Here is an 18,089-nt window from a genome sequence, read left to right on the forward strand (position 1 = left end):
CCATTTTTATTTTGGTCAACATTTTCTGGGGGTTTTTTGTTTGGTTTTTTAAAAAAATTCAGAAAGAGGGAGAAACCAAAAGCCAGAATATTCTATTTTCAGCAAAAGTTTTCTGTTTTCAAAACCTCGAGTTTTTTATTAAATTAGTTTCCATACTGTTCACAAACCAAAAATTTTCAGGTTTCATTTTTTTCACTGAAAAATGTTTGTGGAGTAATGGATCTAAAAAATGGTTTACTTTCCTGCAAAAACTTTATTAACAACCTACTGTAGCTTTAAATACAAACATTTATTAATTAGAACTTTTGTGATGCAGTTAAGTGGCACAGGTAACCTCAGGTACACAGAAATTTGGTGGCAGTGTGTAAACACCAGGAATCCCTTGCTTTAACCTCTTACACTATACTGCTGAATGGCTATAAGGGAAAAAAGGGGCTTAAGGCACAAAGCACATTTAGAGTAAATATCAATGACGTTATGAAAGGGATAATTAAAAGTTTTTTCTTTTATCAGACAATTGTCCTTCTCCCACAATATGCTATGCAGCGTACAGATCCCAGGAGAGGGAGAATAAATGATTTAATCATTTACTCTTTGAAAGAAAGCAGCCAGGAGGTTAACATAATGAAGCAAATTATCTTTCAGAAATTGGAAGCAGCTGCTCAGTTTCTCAATGCTAATTCAAACTGTCATGGTGGCAGGTAAATCTGCATACATGACAGTTAGCATTTGACTTCAGTTAGTGGAAGTCAGTAGTTAGCAGCACTTGGTATAGCACAAGCATTTAATGTTCTCCGGTTGCTATGTAAATTAAAAGCAGCCTGAAAGACTGCCAAGAGAAATCTGACAGAGGAGAGGACTTGTTTTTCCCCCAGCAGGACCTGGAGTTGTAAATTAGGTTAAACAGAAAAAGAGCACACACACACCTTTCAAGGGAACTAGAGTGGCAATGATCAAGCTAGAAAAAGTAATAGTGCAGAGAACCTGATACAGATTAAAAATGGAAAAAGCACCGGTAGACAAGGGTGCTAGAACAATTTGTGTATGGGGGTGCTGAGAGCCCTTGAACCAAACTGTAAAGCCTGCATATGATAACTACTTCAAACCAGAGGCTGTGGCAGCACCCTTAGTTCCTGCGCCTATGTGTAGAGTCAACCAGAGTTTAATTGACAACATAAAGAAGCTGGGAATATTCTGGTCAGACTGAAATAATCACAGTAAACTTATATTTTACAATATGTGAACAAAGACTTTATGATAACCATAGATCCTAGGTTACAATTTCTCTTGGTTTGTGGGAATTAGGAGTTGAGGATACTAAGGAACCATCATGACCTAAATTTTAAATGACAAACCCATGTAAATGTATTACAAAAAAGTGCTATTTTGACAAAACTACTGCAATAAGAGTGATTTAGGCCATGTCTACACTACCACTTATGTCAGTATAACTTATGCCACTCAGGGGTGTGAATAAGCCACCGCCCTGAGCGAAATAAGTTACACCCACCTATGTGCCGATGTGGACAACGCTATGTTGGCAGGAGAACTTCTCCTGCCAACATAGCTGCCGCCGCCGCTTGTTGGGGGTGGATTATTTAAGGCGATGGGAGACCTCTTTCCTGTCAGTGTAGAGCAGCTCCACTAGAGATCTTGCAGCGGCGCTGCTGTGAGCTATTGATTGTAGCCTATATTGAATCAAAAGGTAATTAAATATTACATTTCCCAGAAGAAAAATCTTCTTTGTTTTATAACACTGGGCTTTGCATAAATATACAGCATTTAAGTACATTTCAGGAAGTCAGCATTTATATATCCACTGTAATCAAAGAGGATGAATATTAAGCCCCAAACCACTCCTCTGAGATAAAAAGCCTTATTACACCTATTTTACTGATGGAGAAACTGAGGCATGGAGAAGTGAAGTAAGGTGACTCACGTAATACAGCAAGTTTGCAGCAGAACAGGGAACAGAACCCAGAAATGGCAAAACCCCTAATCTCATGATTCAGCTATTAAAGGACACTTTCTCCCCTTTAGGGAATGAGTCTTTAGTTATCCAATTTTTCTTTTTATATTAAAAAAGAGAAATCAAGATATTGGCAGTGAGAATTTTATTGAAATAGTTCCCTCCAATCCACAAATATGTGCCACCGATTAAATTTTATTTGGGTCACTACTTGAAGGAATTCACTACACTAGTAATCAGCTATTATTCTCTTTGGGCGGGAGGACGGATAACAAAAATACAAAAGATACATAATTCATAGAAAATGTTCTTCTGCCTTAGAAACAGTCAATGTTTCCCAGTCATACAGTGTTCTACAATGTCCATCTGAGGATTTTCAGGATGCTAAATCCTTCATCAAAATTCATCTCTAATGCTGAAATGTGGCTGATCCTCAGGTTTAAAGTTCTGATTGGGGCTGCCATCCTCATTCAGAATTCTTCGAGAAGTGTAGCCAACAATAGGATATTTGGCTTTGTAAACATCATTGAAGATATCATCCAGGGATTTTAGCTCTTCTTCCGTGAGTCCTGTCTAAAGGAAATATGGGCAAGAAAAAATGGCAGGTATTTACATATGTCTTTATTTATGTTGATCATCCTAGCCTCGACGCCAGCCTTCAGATTTAATTTGCAGGGCATAGAAACAATGGAGGGTTTAAGTAATTGGCAATGAGTTATTTATCATAGAACCTTTCACCCCTAGGTCACTTACTCAAATTCAGCTCAGTAGTGATAAAGCCTGACATCCTCAGATAAAGTGAGTTGTTGGCTTCAATTCATTTCCAAAAAGCACCATCATAGTTGGCCCATTTAGTATTCTCAGCAGAGACACCAAGGACTGAATTGGTCAAGGAAACTGAACTACACATTTTTAGATGCTGTCCCTCTAGACAGCTGTTAAAGTATGTTGATGGGGCAGCTGCTGCCCAAGTTGTGTCTGTTCTACTGATGGCGAATTTCTCTCTCTAGGGCTCTCAGTTTGGTAGCTTTCACCAGTCCTAAGTGCACTTTTTTTATTTTAAATTTAAAGAGTAGCTAAAACCAATGTTAGAGGAAAACGTATGCAAATCTATATAATGGAAGGTGTCTCGATCAGATCAAAAAGTATTACGGCATTTCTTAGAAAATAAGTATTTTCCTTATTTATAGGATTGGGCTTTGAATAAATATACAGCAGGGGAATATATTTTAGGGAAGCCAAGAAAAAGATTGAAATTTTGCAAAGAAGAAATTAAACAAACAATCCCATTTCTTACTGTGTCATGAGTGAGGTCTTCTGGGTCAAGTGACATCTTTGCAACGCCTCGTGTTGAGTCCTTCCCAACGAGGGCGTTGTATGGGGCACCTTTCCCATAAAATTCTGTTCAAGGAGAGGAAATCTAGTAATGTTCAGACTATTGACAATGAAAACAATGGGCCAGATTAAGCATCTGCTTATACCAGCATGAAAGGAGCCCATTATACTCCTAAATGAGCCAGGACTCGGATTTGTGCCCTTTTCCTCCTAAAATTTTGGTGACGTCTCAAGACAAACTAGCTTACCTGGACTAGTTAATGTGGCCTAAAATGACAACTGCCTGTCTTTATTAAGATTGTAATACAGCTGCTGCCCAGGTTGTGTCTGTTCTACTGATGGCGAATTTCTCTCTCTAGGGCTCTCAGTTTGGTAGCTTTCACCAGTCCTAAGTGCACCTTTTTTTATTTTAAATTTAAAGAGTAGCTAAAACCAATGTTAGAGGAAAACGTATGTAAATCTATATAATGGAAGGTGTCTCAATCAAGTCAAAAGGTATTATGGCATTTCTTAGAAAATGATAGGATAAGAAGAGGATCTGTTCTGTTCCAGACACAGAGGTCAGCATGAAAGGAGGTGTGAAGCTGAGAGTGGGAGAAGGCAGCTTCAGAGGAGGATGATTAGGAATTAAGAACAAATGAGTATGTTCTTTGTATTTAAATAGAGTTTGAAGTTTCCTAAAGGTTTAGGATGTTTAAGAAGAAAAATGGGATAATGTGAAGGGGGAAAAGCCAACTCACCTTTTCCAGAAGTGACATCAAATACTACTCCCTTCACGGCCATGTAAATAGGCTGGCCCTCCTGGAAAGAAAGAGAGAAGCCAGCAGGTGCTCAAAATAAAGCCAGCATGTGTACAGCACATCGAGGAGAGAATGAACCCCTTACTATGTGTTCTCTAGCAACTTAAATCACGATCAATGCACACAAGATTCATAGCCTGGAGTTTTCGTTCATCCCCAAATCAATTACATGCTGCAAAAAAAAAAAAATGAATAAAGATTTCTCTGTGGGTCTCTGGGCCGCAAGAAGCTGGTTTTCTATACCTTGCCATTATGACTGCTGTCAGCTGCCTGCCAAACAGTCATGCATCCCTGTGTCAGCTGCTGGCACTATACAGTAAAGAGGCCATATTCTGAGCCAAAGGCAGAGATGGGGGAGGGAACAGAGGCTGCATGCAGGTTAGTGTACAAAAAAAATCAGTATTCATCATGTGATAATTACATGAATAATTTCCACTGGTATTCAGTGATGTGTAGTTCACTGGTATCTCGCTGTGATGCCAAGTTCTGAGTGTCTGCATTCTGAAAACCATGTTGTACATGGAGAAGATGTAGACTTCTGTTCTCACTATTGGAGCTTGTTTTCACTATTAGGACACCAACTACTAGTGGAATAGGTATGCTAAAGCCCTGTTTATTTCTGTGCTGCATCAGTGTGTCTCTTGCTCCCATAGATGATGATTCTTGAAATTCCTGGAATAAACACTGGTACTTGAAATAGTCTATGAGAATCTCTATGGATTTAACCCCAGAAAATGATGGAAGTTCATGGAAGAAACTATTCTGTTTGGAATCTAGTAGTCAGACAATACACTTCCCCCTTCTGTGCCTTTTCTGGAGTCAGTTCATAATACTTGTTTGTTCCAAGATGATTAAGTAAATCATTCTGGAGGTAGATGTTTTCTGAGGTGAAAGGGTGTATGGCAGATGGTATTCTCCTTTGATCAAGAAGATAAAGCAAACACACGCACACACAAATCTGATCTGCTGACATCTGTTTTGCTTAATAAACCATTGATTCCATTTTGTCCTCCCTCAAAATCTATTTTCTCTGTCAATGAGATGCTGGTTAGTGTTTTCTAAAGTTTCTGGAGACAACCCCAAGGAGGCCAACCAGCAAGCATTTCAGAGAAGAGATCTGTATAAATTTAGCAAAGGATTTTATCATTTTGAATTTGTTAGCTAAGATTTTTTTCATCATAGACAGCTAAACCTTCTGGAAATTGAATTCCTGTATTAATTCTATGCTATTTTTAAAAACTGTCTACATTCTTGACTTAATGAGCTAGAAGAATACATGAAGGCGGGGTGGCCAACCTGTGGCTCTGGAGCCACATGCGGCTCTTCAGAAGTTAATATGCAGCTCCTTGTATAGATACAGACTCTGGGGCTGAAACTACAGGCGCCCCTGGCTCTGCCACAGGCCCTGCCCCCACTTCACCCCTTCCCGCCCCCCCCCCCCGAGCCTGCTATTCCCTCGCTCTCACCCCCCCCAAGCCTTCTGCACGCCACAAAACAGCTGATTGGGAGGTGTGGGGAGGGAGGGGGAGACGCTGATCTGCGGGACTGCCGGGGGGTGGGAGGCACTGGGAGCGTGTGTATGTGTGGGGGGGCGAGCTGATGAGGGGCTGCTGACATATTACTGTGGCTCTTTGACAATGTAGATTGGTAAATTCTGGCTTCTTCTCCGCCTCAGGTTGGCCACTCCTGCATTAAGGGAAGATTTTGAATCCATTGGCCTAAAGTCCTACCTGGCAGACAAGGATTAGAGTAGGATGGATACTTCATTTAATCCCTACACATCTCTGAAGGCTATGGAATTAGCTCAGTGAGAACAATAACTTTGTAAATGTGAAGAATTTTCTTTGAGGATTACCTCATTGGAGGGATCACCACATGTTTTGGAAGAATAAATAGGTAGCTGTGATTCTGTAAAATGTTGAGGCATCGGTAGTTATAGTGCTAGTGATGAGGGAGAGAGTATCAAAAGTTCTATATTCCAATATCCTATTGAGTGGTTTGGTATTTATGGTGAAGCACATTCTACAGATCTCTAAAACTGAGGAACTGTCTGTAAACACTCAGATGGGAGAAGATATCTGGTATCTGTTCTTTTTCTGTCAGGAAGGAAACAGGAAGAATATCCTGTTCTACCATTGTGGTGTTCATCCTCGGGAAAAGGGGAGATCTGACATACAACTAGAGACTTTGGGCCCATTGCCTGATTATTTTGATGGTTCTCTTGAGCAGCCTGGGAGAAACTGACCTCTTGGATAGATGTTTAAGATCTGTATCCGTACAATACCTGAGATATCCTTGAAACTGATTGTACTATTTGTACACTATGATTTGAAAAGGCATTTCTATGCCTGAAATGGGTAACTTGGTCTCTCTCACTAGACAAACTCTCAAACAGGGCTATCTACAGAAGAGTTTCCACCAATTGCACATTTTTGCTCTATTGTATACAGGGGCTATGTGTAAGAACTGGTTAGAGAAAGAAATTAGAGTCAGGAAACCTGGATTCTCTTCCAAACTATTCACTGTTTGACTTTCAGCAAGTCACTTACCCACATTTGTTTAGTGTTTTGAAAACTTTGGATAAAAGATACTTGCAAATTATTATCATAATAATAATGCTTTCTTTCCTCCTTCTCTAAAATACTTTAAAGTAGTGCTAGGAAGAAAAAAAAATTACTTCAGAAATGTTGGTGTTCTGTTTTAAAAAAACAAAAGGAAAAACACACACGCTTAGTTGAGAGTTAAAGTTGTCAATAGATATCTATTTTATCTCATTTTTAGTTTAAAATAAAGTCAGGGGGTTAAGATCCCAGTAGAAACCTTATCTTTACTCCTTAGTCTCTCCATCATCCCCATCCTAATCTTCAGCTAGGAGTCACAGATACCCAATATCTCAGGGAAAAATTCTGGCCTGCAAACTGTTAATATACCACTAAACAGCTGTGACCAGACTTTCTAAAGTGCCCAGCAGCTAGCAGATTCTATTGAAATCAATGGGAGTTTTGAGGAGCTATTTTGAAAATCAGGCCAATAAAGAACCAGACTCTCCCCCACCTTCACAGTACAGACGAGACCAAAACATGTAGTTACATCCATGGCTGACAGCTGACTGTTTCTGCTAGGCTTATTCAGTTTTTGCCTTACTGAGTGTAACCATCAATTGCCATACTATCAGTTCCTTCCCATTAATATACTGATCACTAACCTTTAACTTGCCTTGTTGATTGTTCACTTACTGACCATATTACCTAATCTCACCAACCTCTGCCTCCTTTGTCATGCCTTCTTTTGTCCCCACATTCCACTCCGCTACTCTTCTCTCTCTTCCTCCCACTACAGTCTGATCCCCTCTACCGTTCTCATGCACCCAACACAATGATCTTCTTCCACCCCCAGCTCTGCCCTCTCCATCCACTATTAACCTCCTTTCCAACTCTCTTGACAATAAGGAGAGAGAAAAAAACTTTAATTTTGCTCTAAACAATATTAATTTGTTAAAATATATGTGGAAATATCAAGATGCATGCAAAAGAAAACAAAGGATTATCATTCTGTAATCCTTGTTCTTCCTTCCCCCAAACCTCCTCCAATGTCATTACTTATGCTATTTCTAAATGTAGATTGTAAGCCTGTTAGGCAGTATCCTGTAATTCTGCATCTGTATGCTTGGATTCGTTGAGAATTCTCTTGCCTCTGCCTTAAAAGCAGCCAGATGTACAGGGTTAAAAGGTACATGCGAGTAGACAGATACTATCTGTGCTGGCCGTTCTTGTGTTCCGGGACGGGCTACCACACTCTCAGTAATCAACGGATACAATCCTACGGGGGGGGGGTTACTCTCTGAAGCCTGTGGGGGTGGAGGAGCCAAAGGGGACACCGATTCTGGCATTACAACAGTGGGAGGGTTCTGGGGTTTAGCAACTGTCACTACTGAGCCTGTTGGAGTCAAATGGCACTTGAGCAAAATATCAGTCCTATTTCTTAACACTATAAACGTATACGCATAGAGATGTTTATTTTATTTACTTGTTTTCTGACAGAACAAAAGCAATTGAAGGATCGTGTTGTAATTAAGTGATCCTTCCGGTGGCCACTTTTCTTGGCACTTTAGCTGGTACTGAGGCCAATCACTTGTACAGAATCTTTTCAATTTACTTTTAATTAACTGATTAGATTTAAACACTTTCCAGTTCACCAGAATGCATTCTAAAGGTGTACACTGTACCCTGCCGGCTGTACTCTGTCCTTGCCCCATACCAAGGGAGACTCTGGGCGTCCCCAGGTCACAACAGGCAGACACTGGGCGTCCCCAGGTCACAACAGATAAGTCTCCACTGGACTGTTCCTACCTTATTCAAGGGTCCGGTTCTGCACCGTCACTGTCGCTCTATCAACGGGACCGGTTCTCCACCGTCGCCCGCAGCTGCTTCTCCACTGTCTGTGTGCGTTGCACCGTTGTGCCCTCTGGGGTCGAGCAAACCACGTCTCTGCCGAGGCCCCCAATGAAGTCACCGGTGAGCTCTGGGCGTCGGGCATCGTCGTAATCCGTCGGCCACCAGGAGGGATCCGGGCAAGGCTAAATTTCAGCCTCGAGCCCACCCAGGGACGCCAAAACTGTTGCCCGCCCTAAAGGGCTCGAGGGGACAACAATGGTCCGTCGCCCGGTGTGCTTGGCACCAATAAAGACACCGAGGGGAGAAAGCAAGCCAAGTTTATTTCAGAGCTCTGAAATGGCACTAGGAGACCGGCATGTCTCAAATCCAGTGCAACAAATACAAACAACTTTTACCTTTTATACTTCAAACTGTTTACATACATCTCTTTGTCTGGCTGTTCCTTTTTACTCCTCTCTTCCAGACAACTGTTACAATAAGCTCTACATAAGCTTGTGAGAAAACTTTCTCAGTCTTTGCGACCTTGAGTTAGACATCTGCAAACTAACTACCCCGCTTCTTATCTCTATTATTTCTGCTAGTGTGAGTGAAACTGCAGCCATCTGCTAAAAACGCTGACCAATACATTTCTACTTCAGCCTGCTTCAGAGCATGTAAGCAGTTAGCATAGAAGTAGGTGAGAGTTCCCAAGATGGAGTCACTGTGGTTCACAGACCTAGAGCAAAAGAGCTCCATCGGCACTTTTGGCCTTCCACTCTCCCGAGTTACCTGGTAGCTATGCCTAGTGGACCCCAACAGATCCATGTACTCCTAAGGCCCTGTATAAATCTGATCACCCTGGACTTTATAGCTGTCACTATATAGCACACCCCAATTACTGAGAACTTCATTGCAAGAGTACAAATAGAAGTTGGATCCTTCTGCTCCAAAATCATAGGCCATTATATGGGCTAAAAGGGAATCACAATAAGTTGTTAAAAATATAGGACCTATGACACATACAATACTTGAGCAGTTCTATTGTTACCTAGTAGAGAGCAATGGTACATATACACACTAGCCAGCTCATTACAAAAACATGTCATATTAACCTCTGCATACGATCCGTAAGAGCCTGCCATGCCCACCATCCCACAGTGTGCTTGTCTTCGCTGCAAAATTTTAACTCGAGTATCGTCCCATCCACACATACAGACCCTTAGTATGAGGGCTGTAGTGCTTTTAATTCTTATGAGCCAACCTGCCCAGTGACACAGACCAAATCTCAAGTTAACACACAACTCATCAGCTGCTAACAACCATTCTGTAATGTGGATGCAGGCTAGCACCTTTTTCATCTGCTTTAGTCACTTCTCTGACCATAGGAGGTGTGGTCCCCTCATCTTCACTATAAATTACACATCCTCGTAAAACAGGTCTTGGATTTTGTATACCTATAAACTGGAAGGGTGTGTGTTGAATGGGGGAAACAGAGCACAGGCAATATCTCCATATAACAAAAGATCATACCACTGCGATTCATATATGCAATGGGGAAGACTTGTGTTTCTTTCATATGGCAACAAGTGGTGTTCTTCCACTGGTAAGGAACAGAGTTAAGATTGAGTTGGAGCCTTAACTGAAAATGTCCAGACTGTCAGATGTTTGTCATTGTAACTGCAGTGTTCTAATGTCCTGGCTTGCACAAGTTGGTTTCTTTTATCACTGTCTCCTTGCCTGTTTCCCAGTAATGTTTTTAGTCTGAGAGTGGTGACTATGCTCCCCATTTGGAGAGAGCTGATTAAGCAGCTCCAGTGTGTGATGACACTTGGTCTCCTTTGACATGAAAAGTTTTTAAATATCTAAGAGAGAGATGGAAGAGTTGGCATCAAACTGCTCCAGACACAGCAGTGCTGTGTCTAGTTTCTGGTGGGGGTGTCACGCATCCGGTAGTAACAACAACAACAACTCCACCCCATCTCCGCAGGGGGCAGTGCCCTCCGCCCATGCAGCAGCGCCCTTCCCCCACCTAATCGTGCCCCAGGGGCCGGTGCCCCCTCCCCAGCCGCATGGTCGCCACGCTACTCCCGCCCGTACCTCCTGCCCGCTGTATCTGGCGAGCTCGGACTCGGTGAAGAGCCGCACGGGGGTGGGGGCCGGGGCCGGCTTGAAGCGCAGCTGCTGCTGCTCCGCCAGAGCGGCCAAGGCGGCCAGGCAGCCCAGGGCCAGGGAAAGCAGCCGCCCGGGCCCACCGGCCATGGTGCAGCGGAGGCGGCCCGGCTGCTCCGGGGCGGGGCCAGGGCCTGCGACGCGAGATCCGGGGAGGCTGTGGGCGGCATCAGCCCCTTTGGGGAAACACCCACCGCCCGCCCCAGCTCCGCCCGATCACCCCGCCCCGCACCAGCTCTGCAGCTCCCCCGCCTCGTCCCATCCCATCCGCTGCACCACAACCCCCCCCCCAGCTCCCTCCAAACCAGCCGCCCCCTCCCGTACCCCGCACCTCGACCCACACAGCTCCCTCCAAACCAGCCACCCCGTCGCGTCCCCCGCACCGCAACCCCCCCCAGCTCCCTCCAAACCAGCCACCTTCTCCCATCGCCCGCAGCGCGACCCCCACTGCTCCCTCCAAACCAGCCACCCCGTCGCGTCCCCCGCACCGCAACCCCCCCCAGCTCCCTCCAAACCAGCCACCTTCTCCCATCGCCCGCAGCACGACCCCCACTGCTCCCTCCAAACCAGCCACCCCGTCGCGTCCCCCGCACCGCAACCCCCCCAGCTCCCTCCAAACCAGCCACCCTGTTGTGTCCCCCGCACCGCGACCCCCACAGCTCCCTCCAAACCAGCCACCCCGTCGCGTCCCCTGCGCCGCGACCGCCCGTCTCCCTCCAAACCAGCCGTTCCGTCCCCCGCGCCGTTACCCCCGTCTCCCTTCAAACTAGCCACCCCGTTGCATCCCCCACACCGCAACCCCACCCCCAGCTCCCTCCAAACCAGCCACCTCCTCCCGTCCCCCGCACCGTGACCCCCACAGCTCCCTCCAAACCAGCCACCCCGTCGCGTCCCCTGCACCGTGACCCCCGTCTCCCTCCAAACCAGCCACTTCCTCCCATCCCCCGCACCGCGACCCCCACAGCTCCCTCGAAACCAGCCACCCCGTCACATCCCCCGCACTGCAACCCCCCGTCTACCTCCAAACCAGCCGCTCCCTCCCGTCCCCCGTGCCTCGACACCCACAGCTCCCTCCAAACCAGCCGCCTCCTCCCATCCCCCGCACCGCAACCCCCCCCAGCTCCCTCCAAAGCAGCCACCCTGTCGCGTCCCCCACACCGCGACCCCCACAGCTCCCTCCAAACCAGCCACCCCTCCCGTCCCCCGCACCGCAACCCCCACAGCTCCCTCCAAACCAGCCACCCCATCGCGTCCCCTACACCCAGGGCCAGCGCTTCCACTAGGCGACCCTGGGCGGTCGCCTAGGGCGGCAGGATTTGGGAGGAGGCGTTTTGCCATCCTTGGCAGCAATTCGGCGGCGGGGATCCTTCCGCTCCGAGTCTTCGGGGTGCTTTGGCAGAAATTCGGCGGCGGGTCCCGGAGCGAGTGAAGGACCCGCCACCGAATGCTCTGAGGAGGAGCGCTGCCGCCTAGGGAGGCAAAAACCCTGGCGCCGTTCCTGCCTGCACCGCAACACACCCATTTTGCTCTGGGTGGGGCCCATTCTTTCTGTATAGGCTCCTCCTTTTCCCAAAGGTTCCCCAGTTCTTCTTATATTTAAAACCCTCCCCCTCAGAACATTCTCTTATCCACACATTGATGCCCTGCAGTTCTGCCTGTCTTACTGGCCCTGCGTGGGGAATTAGAAATATTTCAAAGAAAGCTACCATGGAGATCCTGGACTTGAATCTCTTACCTAGCAGCCTAGATACGGTGTCCAGGACCTTTCCTACCTTTTCCTGTGGCATTGGTACCCACTGGCTCCTCCCTAGCACTGCACATAAGTCTGTCGTAAGTCTGGCAGGCAGTTTACCATGTGGTCATCCCTTGGTCATTAGAAACCCAACTAACTATATTTTTACTAATCGAGTGGTATTTTAGGTGTCCATAACTTCTGCCCACAAGTTGGGGAACTGGAGACATTAATGGTAGATTACTTTACAGTTTTCTTTAAGAAAAAGTCTTCCTTATGACCACATCCTAATTTTTTACCCAAAATTTTCTACATTAATCAGGTTACAATTCTTCATGCATTAGAATCTCTGAATTAATAAGACAATTAAGGATCAAGTTTAAATCCCATACAGGAATAGACTTCTTTAATTGTGGTTATATATTAATCAAAATCTTTCATAAACCTTGTCTTTGTGAGATGGGCAAATACTGAAAATCCCTCCACAGGTGAATCATAGGAACATAGAACTGGAAGGGACCTTGAGAGGTCATCTAGTCCAGTCCCCTGCACTCATGACAGGACTAAGTATTATAACCTGTCATGTTGGGTTATAAAGGTACACACACTGCTATATGTCCTAATAGTTGGAGACAATTTCTTGTCAGCATCTGTGGGGTTATTTAAATCTTCAAAATTAGGTTTTTAGTGTCTGCCTGAAGGTAAGCCCTAGCTGTTACGATGTTCAGAGAAGCCCCTATAAAGAATATCTATTGTACTGTGCTCAAAGTGGACTTAGTGTTTATTTGGAGACCTATCCTGTGGAACAGGGATATGGCTGGCTGTACTTCAGAGAATGTCATTGTATGACTGGCCCTTGAGCAGCTAGTCATCAAAATAGGGGAAGTCTATTATCCCTGGCCATCGTAGGTAAGCAGCTATCACTGCTGTGATCTTTGGGAATACCCTTGGGACAAAGAAGAGGTCAAAGGAAAACACTCAATACTGGAAGTGACCCTGACTGCTTGTAAAACAAAGAACCTTTTGTGAGAGGGGAGAATTGTGACATGAAAATATATGACCTGTAGGTTGAGTGCCATGAACCAATTCCTGGAATCTAACTGTGGAATAATATCTGAGAGTCACCATCCTCAATTTCTGTGATTCCACAAAGGTGTTTATCAGTCTGAGATCTAATATTGGTCTCTCCATCCTCTCTTTTTTTTAGGGTACCAGAAAATACTTGGAGTAGAATCCCTTCCCTCTCTGCTGGAATGCAACTGTTTCTATGTCTCCTATGCATAGAAGAGAGATGACTTCTTGTCTCAGTAACTGTTCATGAGATAAAGAGGGTCGGTAAAGAGGGTGGGGTGAGGGATAGAAGTGAAACAGATTGAGTAACCTGATGTTATGGCCTCCAACACCCATCTGTTAGATGTAATCTGTTCCCAAGCAGGTTGAAAATGGGAGAATCATCTCCAAAAGGAGGGAGGTGAGTGCAAGTGAACGTTCAGGAGGTGGGGATGTTCCAAGCCCTCAACCAAGCCATCCAAATTGACGGTTGGATGAAGAGGACAGCTGTGTGGTGGTAGCAGTCACAGTAGGTAGTCTCTTCTTTTGACACCTAGGCCTGCCTTTCGGTGGTTCCGTAGGCCTAGGGTATGTAAAGAACTGAACTGGACGAGATCTTTGTGCCATTTGTGATCTGCTAAATTTTCTTTTGTTTGCAGGCATGTATATGCTAAGGGCTCTTAAGTGTGGCTCTGGAATCTTTCAAAGTCTGGAGAGATTCATCTGTTGACTCATAGGAGAATTTAAGTCCATCAAAAGGGAAGTCTTCTACAGTATTCTGGACCTCCCTAGGAAAACCAGATAGCTCTAGCCAAAGTGCTCTACTCATGACAACATCAGTAGATGTGCAGTGGGCTACTGTGTCTCCTGCATCTAGGGAAGCTATCAAAATCGGCTTTTTCTAAGAACTGACCTTCAGCTATGATGGTCTTGAACTGCTCACAGTGTTCTACAGGTAAGTGTTCACTAAAACTGTTGAATTTGTCATAATTGGAATAGTTGTACTTCACCATTAGACCTTGGTAATTTGCAATCCAAAATGGCAGAGTGGCTGAAAAGTAGCTCTTACAACCAAATAGGTCAAGGCACTTCTAGTCTTTATCACAGGGTGCAGACTTTGAAAGATGTTGCCTGCCATGCTCGTTGATAGCCTCCACAGCTAAAGAATTTGGTGGAGAGTGGGAGAACAAAAATTCCACGTATTTTGCTGGGATGTAATACTGTGAGCCCGCTTGCAAGGGGGTGGTGTGGTGGCAAGGGTTTGCCATATGGTTTTGGCAGGATCCAGTAGAGCTTCATTCACTCGTAGAGTTACTCAACCAGAGGATGTTGTATGTAAAATGCCAAAAGTTTGTTGCGATTCTTAGGCCTTTTTTAAGGGAATCTTTAGCAAGTCAGTATGCTTCATCAGTTCCTGACACTGTTTAAAATCATTAGCCAAAGAAGGTAGAGGAGGCATTACAGCCTCATATGGTGACAATGATATTTGTTTGAGGTGTCACCTCCTTGTCCACTCTGACCTCTTGCTCCTCAAAAGTTTCCTCTCGAGGTTGAGGTTGTTGAAGAGAAAGTGATGGAACAGGCAGGTGTCTTCTTCTGTATTCCCCACGAGTGACACTAGGAGTCCTTGAGAACTGACAGTAATAGAGAGCCCATTAAGAAGGGCATTGAGGGGGTCCATAAGGTAGAGGATGGAGCATCCACTGCTGGTCATATCATGAGCCCTGCCTCACTGGTAGTTTCTCCCTTGGAATTTCCCTTTGAGGGTAGGTAACAGGGAAGAAGTCTCTTCTATGGAAGGTAGGAGATCCCTGGACAGAGATCCGGGAGTCAGAGGACTCCTCCTTAGAGTAGTCCAAAGGTGGGGTGAACACTGAAGGTGAAGATAGTTGTCTGCCTGGTGTGATACGTACCGGAGAGCTGCTCACTGGGGCTGGGTCCAAGAGATACAGGGAAGTAAAGGATGCTTTGTACACCCACATATCCTTGCTTTCTGCCGGGAAATGCACAGAGCAATGTGATGCAGTAGTGTTGTAGTGTACATCTGAATTTATCTATTTGCTATTATTATGAGAATTTGGATTAAACCTCCTGCCTACTCTTTGTTTCCCAAGTACTAACACCCCAATGAATTGTACAACCAAGTACTTTATTAAAAACAAATACAGGTGTTCCAGCTGCCAATACTAGAGAGTGCAATTGTTAATAAAAGTGAAAAGTGCAACGTGCAATGAAAACCAACAGTGATGCCAATCTGTGCAATGTCACTGGAAATGGAATTGCCACCACCAGTGTAGCTGTTCTCTACTGTGGCTGGATGGGGACAGAGTGAACAGGGTATACATCTAAGCATACACACTTCCATTCCAGGAGTTCATCAACTGAATCTTTGCCTACCCTGCCCCCCACAATTGTCCAGTGGCTACATTGGCTGCAGGATGTGAAGTGTGGAGGAGGGTCCTCTGGGAATGGTGTTGATGCAGGTATTAGGGTCTGCTGCTTGCTGACCATCACAATGAGCAATCACTCAAACATTTCCCTCTGCTGCTCCCAGTCTTGGTCAATGAGTTCCCTGTGCTGCTGTCAGCTCCTGCTCCATTCTCACCCTGTCATGCTCAAACTACTCTGCCACCAGCCTCTCCTCCCTCTCCCTGTCCGTTACCTCCCTTTTCCTCTTCTGCTTCTTCATTTGCTGCTGGAATTTCAGCTGTTGGTTCAACCTGTGGTCAGAATCCCTCTGCATGTCCTGCAGCAGGTCGTCCCTAACCCTTTGTCTTTTCTCCTGTTGGTTCAGTGTCCTTGCCCAAAGAGGCTAGGTGGCTGCCTTGGTCCAGCAGAGATAGAAGGCCCTGCCAAGGCAATGAAAGAGGATATTACTTTTTTGTCCAGGAAAAGAAAAAAAAGTTCCTTCCCTTTTCATGTTCCACATCAAAGTAAGGCCACAAGTTAATACTTTTATCTACCTGGTAGCATGCCTTTATTCCATCTGCCCACATTTGCCTGTTCAGAAGCAGCTGCATTTCAGGTCACCAGCCCGTGAAGTAAATCTTTTATATTTATTTTATTTTAAAAAATCAATACATGTTTTTGGCCTAGACAGGAGGGGCTTGGGGCCCACAGGCCAAGGACCTTTTACCAGTAGTGGTCTTAACACTATTTCAGGCAGTGGCATGTAGGAGACAGACCTCAATATTAAGTCAAAAATAGTTATCAGTAAAACTATTATAATTTATTCTTATAATATTAGGTCATTACAAACTTGCTTGCATCTTTATGAATTTAAATATACTCAATATTTATACAGGATGCTTAGAAAAATAACAACACAATCTTACGTTATCAGTTCCTTATTTAATTGTATGAAATGTTCAAGTTAAAGAAATCTGCCTTCTGCCAACTAGTGACAAACTACCAAAGTGTCAAAGGAGGATAACCACCCCACAGCCATAATATCTCTGTGTTTACTCTGAAATGTAGCTTTTATAAGTTCTATCGTGCCTTAACTTTCTATATTTTATTTTATGTTATGTTTTGAAAGATGTATGTAAACCTTGGTTGTTATGATTGATGTTTTCTATAGAATGCCTTAGTGAAGTTTTTAATTGCAAGTAGTAAATGTACTGCAAACGGCAGATTTTAAATTTAAGGGTCATTTTGGACAAAGGACCAAAGCACATCTGGTATGAGATGCAAGTCTACTATAGAGATGAGTTTTATCTCAAGCAAAGGACTTTGTAGGAATGTTTAGGAATTGTATTATCAAGAGCCATAAAAGTAGGCCTTTTACAATCCCACTCTCTTTGCAAGAAAAAAAATGTTGGTTTCAAACACACAGAAAATATGCTAGAAAAAATCCTATTAAAATTAACCCTTTTTATAAACTCTCTAAAGACTTAATTCTTCAAATATTAAGGAAAACATTTATGGCTGGGGAATGTTTTGTAGCAGATCTTTGTAACTTCTAAGTTCATGTTCCACTTGAACATGGGTGAAAAACCTATGCCTGTCATTTAAATGCTTAAGAGTTCATCAGCTTCTTTTGAGATGTATATTTGTCTCTAACTGCAAACCTTCTAATGTAATAACTTCCTTATATCATTGTATGTGAACAGTGGCATGGTTTATGTGCAATATAGTAAGGTCATTTGATGCTACAACTGGTTACTCATATAAAAGCCATTTGAGTATAGAATATTTATATTAATTGGGGAATTTAATTGATTATCTGTCTTAAACTATTTCCTTACCAAACTGAGAGAGACAAGTCACCTATCCAAAGATTGTTAAGAAGGGACAATAACTTCTTTAATGACTATTCAAGTTTAAAAACTTTCTTTAAGGAGTAATAAAGTTTAAAAAATACTTTTGAAAACTGAAAACCATGATATACGACATACAGGTATTTGCACCCGTTTGAAGCAGAATTTCAACTCCAATAAGCTAGCAAGGAACTAAAGGGATATATCAGAAAATGGACTGAATAAAAGAAAACTCAGACTTCAAATATGTTCTGATAATCTCCCACAACAAAGGCAGTATAACTATCAAGTTGAGGAAAAATTACAACCCTGCTGCATCTGTTGTAGCAGATCATCTATGCATGAGCTGAAACTGCTGACAATCTCAGAAAGGTGCCGAGCCAGTGAAAGAATGACAGCTGC

The 18,089-nt window shown here is 44.0% G+C and overlaps 2 protein-coding genes across 4 annotated transcripts in view; one reads left to right on the forward strand and one right to left on the reverse strand.

Moving 5' to 3' along the window:
* The window catches only part of PACC1 (proton activated chloride channel 1), a 182,231-nt gene that overhangs the window by 106,527 nt on the left and 57,615 nt on the right, over positions 1–18,089 (forward strand). For all 3 annotated transcript variants that reach the window (XR_010600218.1, XM_065590657.1, XM_065590659.1), the window contains exons 5-6: positions 13,586–14,383; positions 16,223–16,361. The gene's annotated coding sequence lies outside the window, so the exon portion shown is untranslated. The remainder of the gene's footprint in view (positions 1–13,585; positions 14,384–16,222; positions 16,362–18,089) is intronic.
* NENF (neudesin neurotrophic factor) lies at positions 1,229–10,798 on the reverse strand. The gene is made up of 4 exons (XM_005306328.4): positions 10,575–10,798; positions 4,045–4,105; positions 3,267–3,370; positions 1,229–2,542 (listed from the first exon to the last, which is right to left on the reverse strand). Exons 1-4 carry the CDS (start codon positions 10,734–10,736, stop codon positions 2,366–2,368), a joined length of 504 nt encoding a protein of 167 aa, XP_005306385.1. The 5' UTR covers positions 10,737–10,798; the 3' UTR covers positions 1,229–2,365.

This window comes from Chrysemys picta, chromosome 3, assembly GCF_011386835.1.
Source record: "Chrysemys picta bellii isolate R12L10 chromosome 3, ASM1138683v2, whole genome shotgun sequence".
Classification (NCBI taxonomy): domain Eukaryota; kingdom Metazoa; phylum Chordata; order Testudines; family Emydidae; genus Chrysemys; species Chrysemys picta.